Raw genomic sequence first — 12,915 nt, 5'->3', positions numbered from 1 at the left:
CCACAACAGTGTAGATGGGACCGTAGTCTCTGCATCTGCACCACCGGGGATAGGGACCGTCTCTCCTGTTTCCCAACAGCAAGCCCAGGTATTGGAAGGGGAGGCAGTCGGTTTTCCCCTCCAGCAGAGAAAGGTAGTTGTTCCTGCTCCCCAGCAGCAGAGTGATATGCCGGGAAGGCAGTGTGAAAGGCAGGGAGAGGAGAGCAGCGTCCTCCCTCCCCAGCGGCAGTATGATTTTTTGGGAATTGGGAGCCCAGTCTCCATTCCCCAGCGGCCGAGTGATGCGCTGGGAATTGGGAGCCCGGCCTCCTTTCCCCAACAGCAGGACTCTGTGGTGGGAGGAAAGACAGTCGGTCTCCCTCTGCAGAGACTGGAAGTATGTATGGGAGAGGAGATTGTTACCACCTCTCCCCAGCGGCAGATTATTAATGTACAGGGAATAGAGAGCCCAGTCTCCATTCCCCAGCGGCAGAGTGTTCTATCAGGAGAGGAGCTTGTTACCACCTCTCCCCAGCGGCAGCTTAATGTACCAGGGGGAGACTGTAAGCTCCACACCTGTGCAGATGGGACAGTGGTCTCTGCACTTCCAGCACAGGGGGTAGGGACGGTCGGTCCTGCCCCCCCACGACAGGGCTGTTTAGCCAAAGGGGAGACAGTCTGTCTCCAGCAGCAGTGCGGTGTATTTAAAGGGGAGACAGTCGGTCTCCAGCAACCAGGCTTCAAACCGACTACTCCCGTGGTAGTGCTGGCATCCGGGCAGAGTACCGCTGGTCTCTGCCCACTCAGCAACCCACCAAGGCAGTCTAACTTTGTCCATGCCCGTGGTGAGGCACCTGGGCATGGACAAAGTTCTCCTCTACTCAGGTGTAGTAACCAGTTATTGTGGGTGAGCTGTTTTGTGGGTGGGTTGCTGGACTAACCAGGGCACTGACCGGCAGGAGGTCAGATACCCTGTTAGTCTAGTTGGTAAAGGGGAGAAATGTGGCGGAACCAACCTCGCCACTGAGAACTGGAGAAGCCTGGTTGCCAGCCTCCTGCCCAGTGATTATGGTCCCTGGGAGATATTGCCCTTTAAGGGACTGAATTGGGGCTTATGGACTGCTACCATAATGTACTGACCCTTTAAGAACTACTTTTGGGCATGTTAATCGTATAATACTGTTCCTAGCCCTTTAAATACTTTGGGGAAAGATTGGTACTTTTTTATATGGCACTTCGGACACAGTCGAAGCTGTCGAAGTTGTCGAAGCTGTCGAAGTTGTAGAAGCTGTCGAAGCTGTCGAAGTGCCGAAGTTACAGAAGTTACCGAAGTTGTCAAAGTGGCCGGCATCGGACAAAGGACCACGTGGCGGCAGCCATTTTAACTTCGAACACCGTCGACCCTTACCATCCCCTCCACTTCGACACTTCGACTAAAGTCGAAGTACCGGCCACACTTCGAACGGGACTTAGCCATTTTTATGCCAGAAATTGACCAACCGCACAGCCCAAATCCATGTAACTGTTTTGGGCAGGAGAATGTGCTTGCGGTCGGTCATAAAGAGACCTCCAGCTAACTATTGATCTACTGGAGGGATTTGAACGATTTTTGAGAGTGTTCCTAATTGAAGTATGCTGAGTAAGAAAATGTATGTTTTATGTTTGTGACATGTATATTTTAGAAGTTACAAATATTGTGTAAAAAGTATATTTTAAACTGTATGAATAATGGGATTATGTGTCACACTAAGGGGAGGGGATGTGTGGGTTGCACCCGTGATACTATTGGTTATTTTATGCCTCCCCCTGGGTGTGGCCTGTATGTGTACACTTGTAATAAAAGCCAGGCTGGATGTGCCAGTCCAGAGTTCCTGCTTAACCCTCAAAGTGAAGTGTCGTCTTGGGGGAGGATTTATTGTATGCTGTTCCAGTTTGACTGCTAGGATTAAAAACCTATTCGTATGGTTCCTATTCAACTGTCTACAGCATTCAGAGGCTTGAGAGGATTTATATGCTTCTCAGATTCGGTGATTGTGGTGTCTGCCATAGTGCTTGGAGTCCTCAGGAAACGCTAGGAGCATCCTTTAACGGAGGTACCCAGTCGGGGTGCCAGGCGATCCGTTACAGGTAGTGTCACATTTCCGTTTCACCACCCAGTATGGGCCTTGCCAGGCTGCCTGTTGCCTATCATGCTAGATGAGTTTCAAACACAAAACCTTTTGACTGTCTTGAAAGCTACGGCTCCTGGCTCCCCAATCATACCATGTCCGCTGGCGCCTTTGTGCCGCCTGGAGGTTCCCTCGCACCAGGTGAGTGAATTCATCCAGCCGGTCCCACAACTCCAGCAATTGGGACAATTGGTTGGTGAGGCGTGCCCGGGAGCAGGTCCAGATGACCTCAAGGTAACTCTGTCATCTGCTGGACTATTTTTCCGGTTGACCATTGTTCCTCTCTTCAGGTACGCCCAAGGACACCCAAGGACTGCTGTCCAGGTCGTGGAACAAGCAAACATCTGATTTATGGTAAGGGTCCAGTCCTTTGTTTGGTAGTACATGTACAATCTGACCTCTTCCCTGGTGCTGTCAGGGTCACTGTACTGTGACATGCGTTGCCCTCAAATTGTAAAATCCAAAGAAATGGTGTCTTCTGTAGCTGTCCTTCTGGCTGTAGGAACGATCCCGCCGCTTGCCACCAATTGTAACGGCACCCTCAGGCATAAAAGGGGTTAACAGCCGTTTAGTAGTTCTTCCCTTCCAGAGACCAAGGCACAGCTACTGTAGACACCAAGCCACCGAACCGGACAAGCATATGAATGCAGTAAACAGCCGAACCGGAACCATACGAATGCTGTAAACAGCCGAAAAGGAAAAAACATACGAATAGGTTTACACTACTAGCAGTCGAACTGGAACAGCATACAATAAATACCCCCAAGAACGAGACAAGGCTCCGTTTTGTGGGTCAAGCAGTGAACAGACAGAGCTGTGGGTTTATTGTTCTTATATACACATTAGTACCACCCACAGGGTTTTGGAAAACAACCAATAAACATGTACAATACATTCAGACACTCCCACACAAAAGCCTCCCCTCTGCCTGTGAAACAATTACCTTACACAATGGGTAATGTAATTATCACAAGCAGAGAAATACAGTTTTTCCACAGTATTCATAACTTTAGAAGTATGCATCACATTCACATAAAGCTTACATATGTCAAAATCATCCACATTGGTCCATTGGTTCAAAAGATAGATCGAAGTCCTTTGTGACCAAAGGAAGCATGGCTTTTCTGCCCAAAACCAGTTCCACAGAGTCTTCTATCCTGGAGATAATTGGGAAGTAATCCAATTATCTCCAAGGACAGAGGCAAAACTCAATTGAACACATGGCAGTAAAATACAATAAAATACACAAGGTTACATTTATTACATAAAATACAAACATGCAACATATCCCCAGATAGCTTAGGTCTGAGCGCACGTTATTACTGAATAGCTCTCAGACCACACACATACAGTTCAATTACCATGGAGCCAAAGTCTTTTATTACACGAATAGGCTCTATGGCATAGCTATCTGGGTTAAATGAGTTCATTCAGTAAATCCGAGAATCTGCCAGAGCAGAAATACATGAATAGACCTTTCTGCATAGGAAAATAAAGTATTTAAATACCGGTCCATAGTCAAAAGGCAGCAGGCAGGCAACCAGGCTCCTCCAATGCACAGTGGCGAGATTGGTCTCGTCACAAGAAGGGAGGCCCGATCACCCTCCGCTGTCTGCATAGATGGCACTGTTACTTGGTTCTGGTATTGGTGGTGTTTGTCTGTATTTGTGTGGCTGTGTGTAATATGAGTTGGGGTGTGTTTGGCTGTGAGTAAGGGGAGTGCCTGGCATGCTCTCATTCAGTGTGGGCTTTGTTCTTTGTCTGGCACTGTGCCAGTTACTGATAAGGGAACTTTTGAAACTGCAGGCTTGTACTGTCTGGAGAGAAGGGGGGGTGGGGGAGGGTGGGTCTGGGTTTGAGTAAAACTTTCAGCTTGTATAATAATTTAAAGCAGGTTTGTACTGTTAAAGGAACTGGTGTGCACTGGTTGCCTGATTGATTCAATTATCCGGCATTATGGGGTGGGGAAGATTAGAATCCTTGGGCCCCTAGATTGTGTGGTCAATAACTTTCATAAAGGTTATAGAGCCGATTATAAGGTTAAAATGTATCCTAAACAGTTGGTTATTTTGTATGAACAGGAATGTCCTGTTATTTGTTCTGGTTAGCCCTATGAGGGTAGTTTGGACTTGGATTTAATTGCTCAGGTTCATGCTCTAGTGACTGAGTCCCTGTGGCCAGTGGTGTATCCTGGTTTTGTGCTGCCCAGCCTCCTTACCTTTGGGAATGCTGGGGTGGGGGGGGGGGGGGTTCTTCCTCTCCCTGGGGGTCTAGTGGCTGCTCTAGTGGGTGGTTGGGCGGCACTGGCCGCCCACAGAGTGATGCCGGGAGCCAGAATATGACGTCATATTCTGGCTCCGCCTCCCAGCATTACTCTGCGGGCGGCGCGTGAGGGAGGGAGCTGAGCAGAGAGCTCAGTGGGAAGTGCTACCTCGCCAGCCCGCACAGATTTTTACCTAGCCGCCCGCCTGGCATGTCAGTTAGCCACAAGGCTAACAAGGCATTTGCCCTGGGCATTTGGGGGCGGCTTTTTTGCCGCTCCCTGGAAAATGCCGCCCAAGGCAAATGTTCAGAAGAGGAAAGCCATTTGATGCTTTGCACACTGGCTTCAGTCCCTAAATCTGCCCCCACCAAAAAGCCCATACTCATTGATCCTTCAGATTCACTTGAGCCACCCCCAACCCCCACAGGGGATCCCCTTGTTCCCCTGCCCGATTATATCCGGACTTAAATAACTTGCCCCCACTTCCTCCCCTGGTGGTTAATTTGCCGTAAAGACAGCATCCTACGTCCACTGTAACGGCTCTGTCTAGTCCCCCTGGTACCCTCACTCAGTCCATCCACAGAACTTACTAGCCTGTACATAGCAAGGATTATTCCATGCCAGCAGAGGCTTTCCTTACATCCCCCAAAGTCTCCACTAGTCACCGATATGACCTTACGGCTTGGACTGGTGTTTAAATCTTGCCCATCAGAGCCCAACCTGGTCTGCGTGTCCTGGATGCTGATGGACATGTGGTTTATTAATTAATGTGGTTAATTAAAATGATCAGGGAATGATTTTGCAGACATTGAAATGTTGAAAAAATAATAAAAATAAACCCAGACATTGATGTGGATATTTTTTATTTTATTGTATAAATTGAAAATGTACAAGCCTTGTTGCTAATTTTCCTGAAGGTCAGTTAATCAATGAGTTTGTGCTTAAAAAACAACAACAAAAACAGTGAGAACTTCTACATGAATTAAGGTGGGAGTCCAGAACTGAAGGGGATACCACAGCTGACCCCTCCCAGTCTTACAAACTGCACTCAAAGCAGAATGTAACTGGGGTTGATTTAAACATCTTTGATTTAATTCATGAGAATGAGATTTTAATATCATGACTGATACTGGATTATTATATGTTGCAAAGCCTGGACATAAATATGTTTTGACTATATATAAGACAAAAAAAAGAGGTTTTAGTAGGATAAAACCTAGATTTGAAAAATGCATGTGATATAGGTAACAAGTATGTCTTTTGTAAGTTATTTCAGGTGACAAAATGGTGCCAGTGTTGAGACAAGATGGCTACCATTGCTAAAGTATAGTGTGAAATTATTTTTCTGTTAGCAGAGGGCTTCTTTACACCCTCCTTAACACAGGTCTGCCGTGCCCGCCAGCCTACTCCGTCCCCCTGTTCCATCGGCCATTGCTATTCCCCTACATACCCTGACCTGGCCTCCTCCTCACCTGGAGTACCTGCCAGAGGACTTGCCTGCCTCAGATATACCTTTTAAATACCCTCAGTATACACCACCTGTTATACCCACACCGCCTGTACTCAGTCCATTAGGGGAAAGAAAAGTCTCTTCATGGTCGACACTGGGGCCCAGCACTCTCATGACTAAACCCATTCCCCCACATCTGGACAGACTGTCACTGTAGTAGGGGCCACTGGTAAGCTTTTCACCAGGCTATTGCTACAAGAAAGAACCTGCAATTTGGGAGGCCATGTCACCAGGGCCGGTGCAAGGATTTTTGCCGCCCTAGGCAAAATAAAAATTTGCCGCCCCCCCATGTGACATCACAATGCCCCACCCATATGATCTGCCATATGAACTAACGCCAGTGCTGCACACTGTGTTTACATTAAAACGCCTGCAGGGACATGCTATAGACACCAGAACTACTTCATTAAGCTGCAGTGGTTCTGGGGACTATAGTGTCCCTTTAATGTGAGGTTAATTAGAGATTAGTGTCACTAATAATATACTAGATTGCCTTCTTACAACCTGATGAAGATGGTGATGGGCACTGGCTGCAGTTTCGCTCCACTGGTCTGGTGTAGAACAAAATTCAATGTTCTGGGAGAACAGGAAGCAGCTCAAGGTCTGGGCCCCAGGGCCTGACTGTGAGTATTCCCATAAGGCCCACCCATAAGTCCACCTATATGTTCCACCCATTAAATTCGCTCACAGGGAGTGGTGTGTAGGGGATGTGTTATGTGTTATTGTAGAGGATCTAATGTGTGTGCTTATGGAATGTAGTGTATAGGCATACCAGTTTGTGTAGGTGATGCAGTGTGTTTGTGTGTAGTGGAAGCAGTGTGTGTTTGTGGTTGTGTGTAAGGGATCCATTGTGTGAATCTTTGTTTGTATGCATAAGGGATGCAAGGTGTGTGTCTGTAAGTGTGTGCATTGAGTGTGTGTAAGAAATGCAATGTTTCTGTGTGTATGTAAGAGAAGCAGTGTGTGTGTGTGTGTGTGTGTTTGCATGTGTGTGTAAGGGATGCATTGTGTGTTTCTGTGTATGTATAGGGATGCATTGTGTGTGTGTGTGTGTGTGTAGTGTGAAAGAGCTCTCCCTTCTGTCCCTTAGAGCTCTCCCCTGCCCCTTAGTGGTCTCTCCTCTCCCCCCATCCTCCCCTGGGGGTCTCTTCTCACACCCACCCACCCTCCCTGTGTTTTCCTCACCTCCCCTTCTCCTCATCTCCACTTCTCCTCACCCCCTCTCATGTGTTCTTCTCACCTCCCCCCGTGTCTTCTCACCTCCCCCCCATGTTCTCCTCACCTCCCTCTCCCTGTGTTCTTCTCACTTCCCCCTCCCTGTGTTCCTCTCACCTCACCCCCCCTGTGTTCTTCTCACTACCCCCTCTCTGTGTTCTTCTCGCCTCCCCCTTTCCTCAACCCCCTCCCTGTGTTCTTCTTACTCCCCCTCCCTGTGTTCTTCTTACTCCCCCCCCTGTGTTCTTCCTACTCCCCCCTCCCTTCTTCTTCTTACTCCCCCTTTCTTCTTACTCCCCCCTCCGCTCTTCTTCTTGCTCCCCCTCCCCTCTTCTTCTTACTCCCCCCTCCCCTCTTCTTCTTACTCCCCCTCCTCCTCTTCTTCTTACTCCTCCCCTCCACTTGTCTTCTTCTTACTCCCCTCCCCCCTTCTTCTTACTCCTCCCCTCCACTTGTCTTCTTCTTACTCCCCCCTTTCTTCTTACTTCCCCCACCCCTCTTCTTCTTACTCCCCCCACCCCTATTCATACTCCCCCTTCTTAGCCCCCTCCACTTGTCTTCTTCTTACTCCCCCCTCCACTTGTCTTCTTCTTACTCCCCCCTCCCTTGTATTCTTCTTACTCCCCCCTCCCTTGTTTTCTTCTTACTCCCCCACCTTCCCTCTTCTTCTTACCCCCCTCCCCTCATTCTTCTTACTCCCCCCCGTTCTTCTTATCTCCATCCCCTCCCCTCCCCCAGGTCTTCTACCCCCCACCCCCCAGTTCTCCTCCTAACTTCACCTCCCCTTCCTGTAGCATGGCCGAGCTCCTCTCCGGTCCGCGGTACAGGAGTTTCTATTTCCTGTACCCGGCCGGACTGATAGGAAACGTTAGTAGTTTGGAGTCTTTTAGGGGTGTTTGGTGTACCATCGGCCTATCGTCAACAGCTATATATCCTCTGGGATTCATGGGCCCCAGGAACGAGGAAATGTTGTTATCTCTCAGCCTTGAATTCCTGGAACAATCGGTGTGTGGGACAGAATACCTATCTCTTTATGCTCTCTCTACCCTTCATATTGAACTTTCTAACACCTCTGTTTTCGGAAGGTAAGTCTTACCGGACCATTAATGTGGTGCATTCTGTGATATCGGCGGATCACATCCCAATCCTACGGAAACAGGTCAAATTACCTTGGATTAGGGAATTTACGCATTAGGGTGCGTAGATCCCCGGCCGCAAAGTACTCCTCCCTTTGGGATGTAGCCCAGGTTCTTCGTTTTATAAAGGAGTGGCCAATGACAAGTTGTCCTTACGACAATTGATGGCGAAGTTTACACTCCTTTTGTGTTTAGTATCTTTCAGTCAGATTTCGATGTTCAGGCCTTTGAGGCAGACGCCTTCTCATTTTCTCCAGAAGGGGTAACTTTACGGGTATCTCGACATACCAAGTCGAATTCAACTGCGATTTTCTATCTGTTTTTCCCATCGGAACCCCAGCTTTGTATGGTCTAGACACTACATGCCTATGTGACTGCTACAGCTACGCTTCGAACTGCTTCATCCAGACAATTGTTGGTGCCCTATGTTAGACCACATGGGCCCATATCGGTTACCACATTGTCCCGATGGGTCCGATGGCTTTTATCTCTAGTCGGGATTGATCCTTCATTCGGTGTTCACTTGATTCGGGGTGCGGCGGCCTCTTCCGCCCTCGTGGCAGGGGCCTTCTTATCAGATATTTTACTTGTGGCAGGCTGGTCACGGGAAACCACCTCTCGGACGTTTTACTTCCGCCCGTCTTCTCATGCCGTCTTCTCACTAATGCCTTAGCGTTATAACTGCAAAATATGAAGCCTCCTGTCATATAATAAAATTATGCTAGCTCTAGTGTACTAATAATCTTAATTTTAATAATGACAGGAGTCCCCTCCTTTTACTTTTCCCTTCCCTGGAGCTGAGTTAACCTTATTCAGGTAAGTCATTGCATATATATATATATATTACATATGGCTCCACTCACTGGTATGCACCCAACTTTGTACTTGGGGTTGTTCTTGTACTATGTTTATGATATGTATTTACTCTATATCAAAGTCATCATTAATTGTAATAGTTCAGAATCTTTCAAGTCCTTCATTTCAATGGTTGCTAGTATTTTTCATGTTATATTGTGAACAACTAAAACCTTCTCGGTCTCTTTCAGCTAAATGCATCCACAGTCTACTCGTGGTTCACAGTTCCAACGGCTTATTCATCGTTCCTGAAGTTTTGGACTCTTCTTCTTATTTCTTATGTTTCTTAAATTTACTTTGTGACTTGTGATGTCGCTATTATCAAAAGGAAGTGCCTCAGTGGGAGGCGCATGTTATACTACCTGCCTGTTTCTGATTGGTTCCTTTTTTCTATGTGTTCTTTGCTGCTATGGAGTAGTAAAGGAAGCTAATGCAAAATACTTGCCTCCTGTCACTATTAAAATTATTAGAACACTAAAACTAGCATTATCATTGTTGAACTCAAAATGAGTTCTGGCATAAATGTTTTACAACTAGAAATTGAAACCATCCACTGAACAGATTTATGTTTTTGTGGTGTCCATGTATTTCCTGAAGCTGTTTTGATGTGGTTGTAGGATACTTTTTTTCTGCCATGAGGTCTACTGCTGACTCAAACAAGCTGATAGATCTGGTAATTTTTAGTTTAAAAATGCAGAGTTATTGGAATAAAATAGAAACTTCACCCAGCAAATCCACCCTTTGTGTCTACTAGTCATATATATATCTACATGACTATTAAACTTTTTAAGTAATCAAAGAATTTTACTTACGCTGAGTATCCTTGCCATGTCCAAGTTACAGTATCCTGTGAATAGAAGAAAAAGAAAACACACATATTATTATATACATTATAGAATGATAGATATAAAACAATGTGCTGCAGGTTTTAAACACCACGAAAGGTAGTAAGTAGAGTTGAGCGGACACCTGGATGTTCGGGTTCGCCGAGTTCGAACTTGACCCCGAACCCCATTGAAGTCAATGGGGACCCAAACTTTAGGGCACTAAAAGTTCTCTAAAAAAATCCTGGAAAGGGCTAGAGGGCTGCACAAGGAAATAAAAAGGGGGTAAGAGTAGGACAAGTGCCCTGCAAACAAATGAGGATAGGGAAATCACTTAAAATAACATAAAATACATAAAAATTAAAAATACAGCTGAGCCATAAAATAGCACTAGATGGAATCTTTGATTTTAGCTTTGGAAGAACATAAATCAAAATCTAAAGCATGGCTGTCAAGAGGATCGCCAGAATTATCCATTTGAGAGTGGGTTGGAGTGCAGAGTATTCTCTTTCATTGTTGAAACTGAGCTCAACTCCTGATGCATGGAGAAAAGGCCTTCACAAGCCTCTGCTACTGTGTACATAGTTTATACTAAGTGACCCATAGGTTGAGGAGGCGGTGACCGTGGTGGTGTTGTAGGTGGAGGTAGCCAACTGCTGTATATATATATACATACATTTTTTTTTTTTACTGGGGTAGCCCCCAAAATATTGGGACATATAAAAAAAAGAAACATTTGCGGCATGCGGTGCATTTCTTGCAGTCCAATAACGCCATCAGGTTTTTAAAACTGTCCATCTCCACCAGACGGAATAACAGCATTCCAAAGGCCTGGAATTTTGAAATGCTGGCATTCAGGGCCAGGGATCGCGGGTGGGTAGGGGGGTACTTCCTCTTTCTCTCCAGTGTTTGGGAGATGGACAGCTGAACGCTTCCATGGGACAGTGTGGAAATGATGGACAATTGTGTACCAGGCCTATACTGGTGCAGGAACCCACCTTCCGAGCCACTCGTGAATAACTGGCCTGATAACCGTGGAAATGACCCCTCTTCCTCCTCCTCTTGTGCCACATCCTCTTCCATCATCGACCAAAGCGTTTTTTCAAGGAGACATAGAAGCGGGATAGTAAGGCAGAGGCACTGGTCATGTTGATGGAGTACTCGAAACAGCGCAACACGGCACACAGGTCTCGCATGGAGGCCCACTCATTGGTGGTGAAGTGGTGCTGTTCCGCAGAGCAACCTGACCTTTGCGTACTGCAGCTGAAACTCCACTATCACCTGCTGCTGCTCGTACAGTCTTTCCAGCATGTGTAAGGTGGAGTTCAATCTTGTGGGCACGTCGCATATGAGGTGGTGAGCGGGAAGGCCGAAGTTACGCTGCAGCGCAGACAGGCAAACAGCAGCAGCAGGGTGAGAACGCCGAAAGCACGCACAGACTGGGTAGTTTTTCAGGAATTTCTGCACCAACAAATTCAGCACAAGCGCCAGTCAAAAGATGTGCGTCAAAACGGCTAGGCCCAGAGCTGCTACGAGATTTTGCCCATTATCGCACACCACCAGGCCGGGCTTGAGGCTCAGGGTCAACAACCACTCATCAGTCTATTGTTCCATGCCTGTCCACATCTCCTGCGTGGTGTGGGTTTTCCCCCCAAACATAAGTTTTAAAACAGCCTGCTGTCGTTTCTCCCTGGCTGTGCTGAACTTTGTGGTGAAGGTGTTCCACTGACCGGATGAGGAGGAGGAAGCGGAGTAGGAGGAGGAGGCAACAGGAGGCAAAGCTGTGTACCCAAATAAAGATTGTCAAATGTTGTATCCTGGAACTGTGTCCAATCCGGTTACTGGGGAAATGAGACTGACCTATTCTAATCAAAGGGGATAACCATCGGTTACCCAGGTCCCGCTTCAATTGGTGGCAAGCGGCGGGATCGCATGTCCCTGCCAACAGACCCATGGACTACAGTGCTCTAAAGTGACCTACACTGCAGGACTTGTGTGGAGCCAGAGGAATAACACCTGGTGGGCTTAACAAGGCCAAATTAACTGCTGCGCTCATGGAGGACGACCAGGCACGCAGTGAGGCAGTGAACCCCAACCTGGGGCCGGAGATGAGGAGGAAGTGCGCAAGGAGGTGGACCGGCGCCTGGCATATTACCGAGAGCCACCCTCAGAGGAGATCATCAGCAGGACCTTTTTGGAGGTGCAAGCCTATATCCTTGCCAATAGACAGAGGGTGACCTCCATGAACCCAGATGAAGGAAGAAGGGAGCAGAGGGCACCGGGAAGCACAACCACCCTGGCCCACAAGCTACCATACAATGCCTTCAAAGAGTTCAAGGAAGCAGAAGAAGGCATCGATGACATTTTACAAGACTTTGAGCGCCAGTGCCTTCTCCAAGACGTGGACCCCAGCGACTGGGTCACCGTCCTGGCCAGCAAACTTGTGGGGAAGGCAGCGGATATTTACCGGGCTGTGCCAGAAGAGTAGATCAGAGACTACCCCTTTATTACACAAATCCTCCTGGCCCGGTATGCGGCCACCCCTGAGCAATACCACCGAAAGTTTAGGAAGACCCGGAAAGGGGAGAAGAAGGACTCCCATATGGAGTGGGCATGCCGTATCACAAGGGCCACCCAGAACTGTCTCAACTCCCATCAAGCCAAGTTCCTGGGGGTGATCACCCAGCTCGTCATGCTAGAGCACTTTTTCAATGGGCTCCCCAACGACACGGCTCCCCAGACCCAAGAAGTAAAACCAAGAGGAAACTAAAAATCAGACTCTTGGAACATCAGAATAATATACGGAAAAAGGACATTAAACACACAGTTCCGGTTCATTGCAATAATTGTCCCATGTTTAGCTGGCAGACCTTTTTGTGTTTTGGTATTGAACATATAAAACCCCACTGGAGGGGGGTAATAGTGAAGAAAAGGTTAACACAGCGGGAGACCTTCTGGATCCATC

At 47.5% G+C, this 12,915-nt stretch overlaps 1 protein-coding gene across 2 annotated transcripts in view; it reads right to left on the bottom strand.

The window, feature by feature from the left end:
• Nucleotides 1-12,915, bottom strand: part of LPCAT2 (lysophosphatidylcholine acyltransferase 2) — a 1,632,697-nt gene that overhangs the window by 620,850 nt on the left and 998,932 nt on the right. For both annotated transcript variants that reach the window (XM_063438673.1, XM_063438674.1), the window contains exon 8: nt 9,939-9,973. In XM_063438673.1, coding sequence (XP_063294743.1) covers nt 9,939-9,973 — 35 coding nt within the window. The remainder of the gene's footprint in view (nt 1-9,938; nt 9,974-12,915) is intronic.

The sequence above is a fragment of the Pelobates fuscus genome, chromosome 12 (assembly GCF_036172605.1).
Source record: "Pelobates fuscus isolate aPelFus1 chromosome 12, aPelFus1.pri, whole genome shotgun sequence".
Classification (NCBI taxonomy): Eukaryota; Metazoa; Chordata; class Amphibia; order Anura; family Pelobatidae; genus Pelobates; species Pelobates fuscus.
The sequence above is the reverse complement of the archived record's forward strand: the minus strand, read 5'-3'. Positions and strand labels throughout refer to the sequence as shown.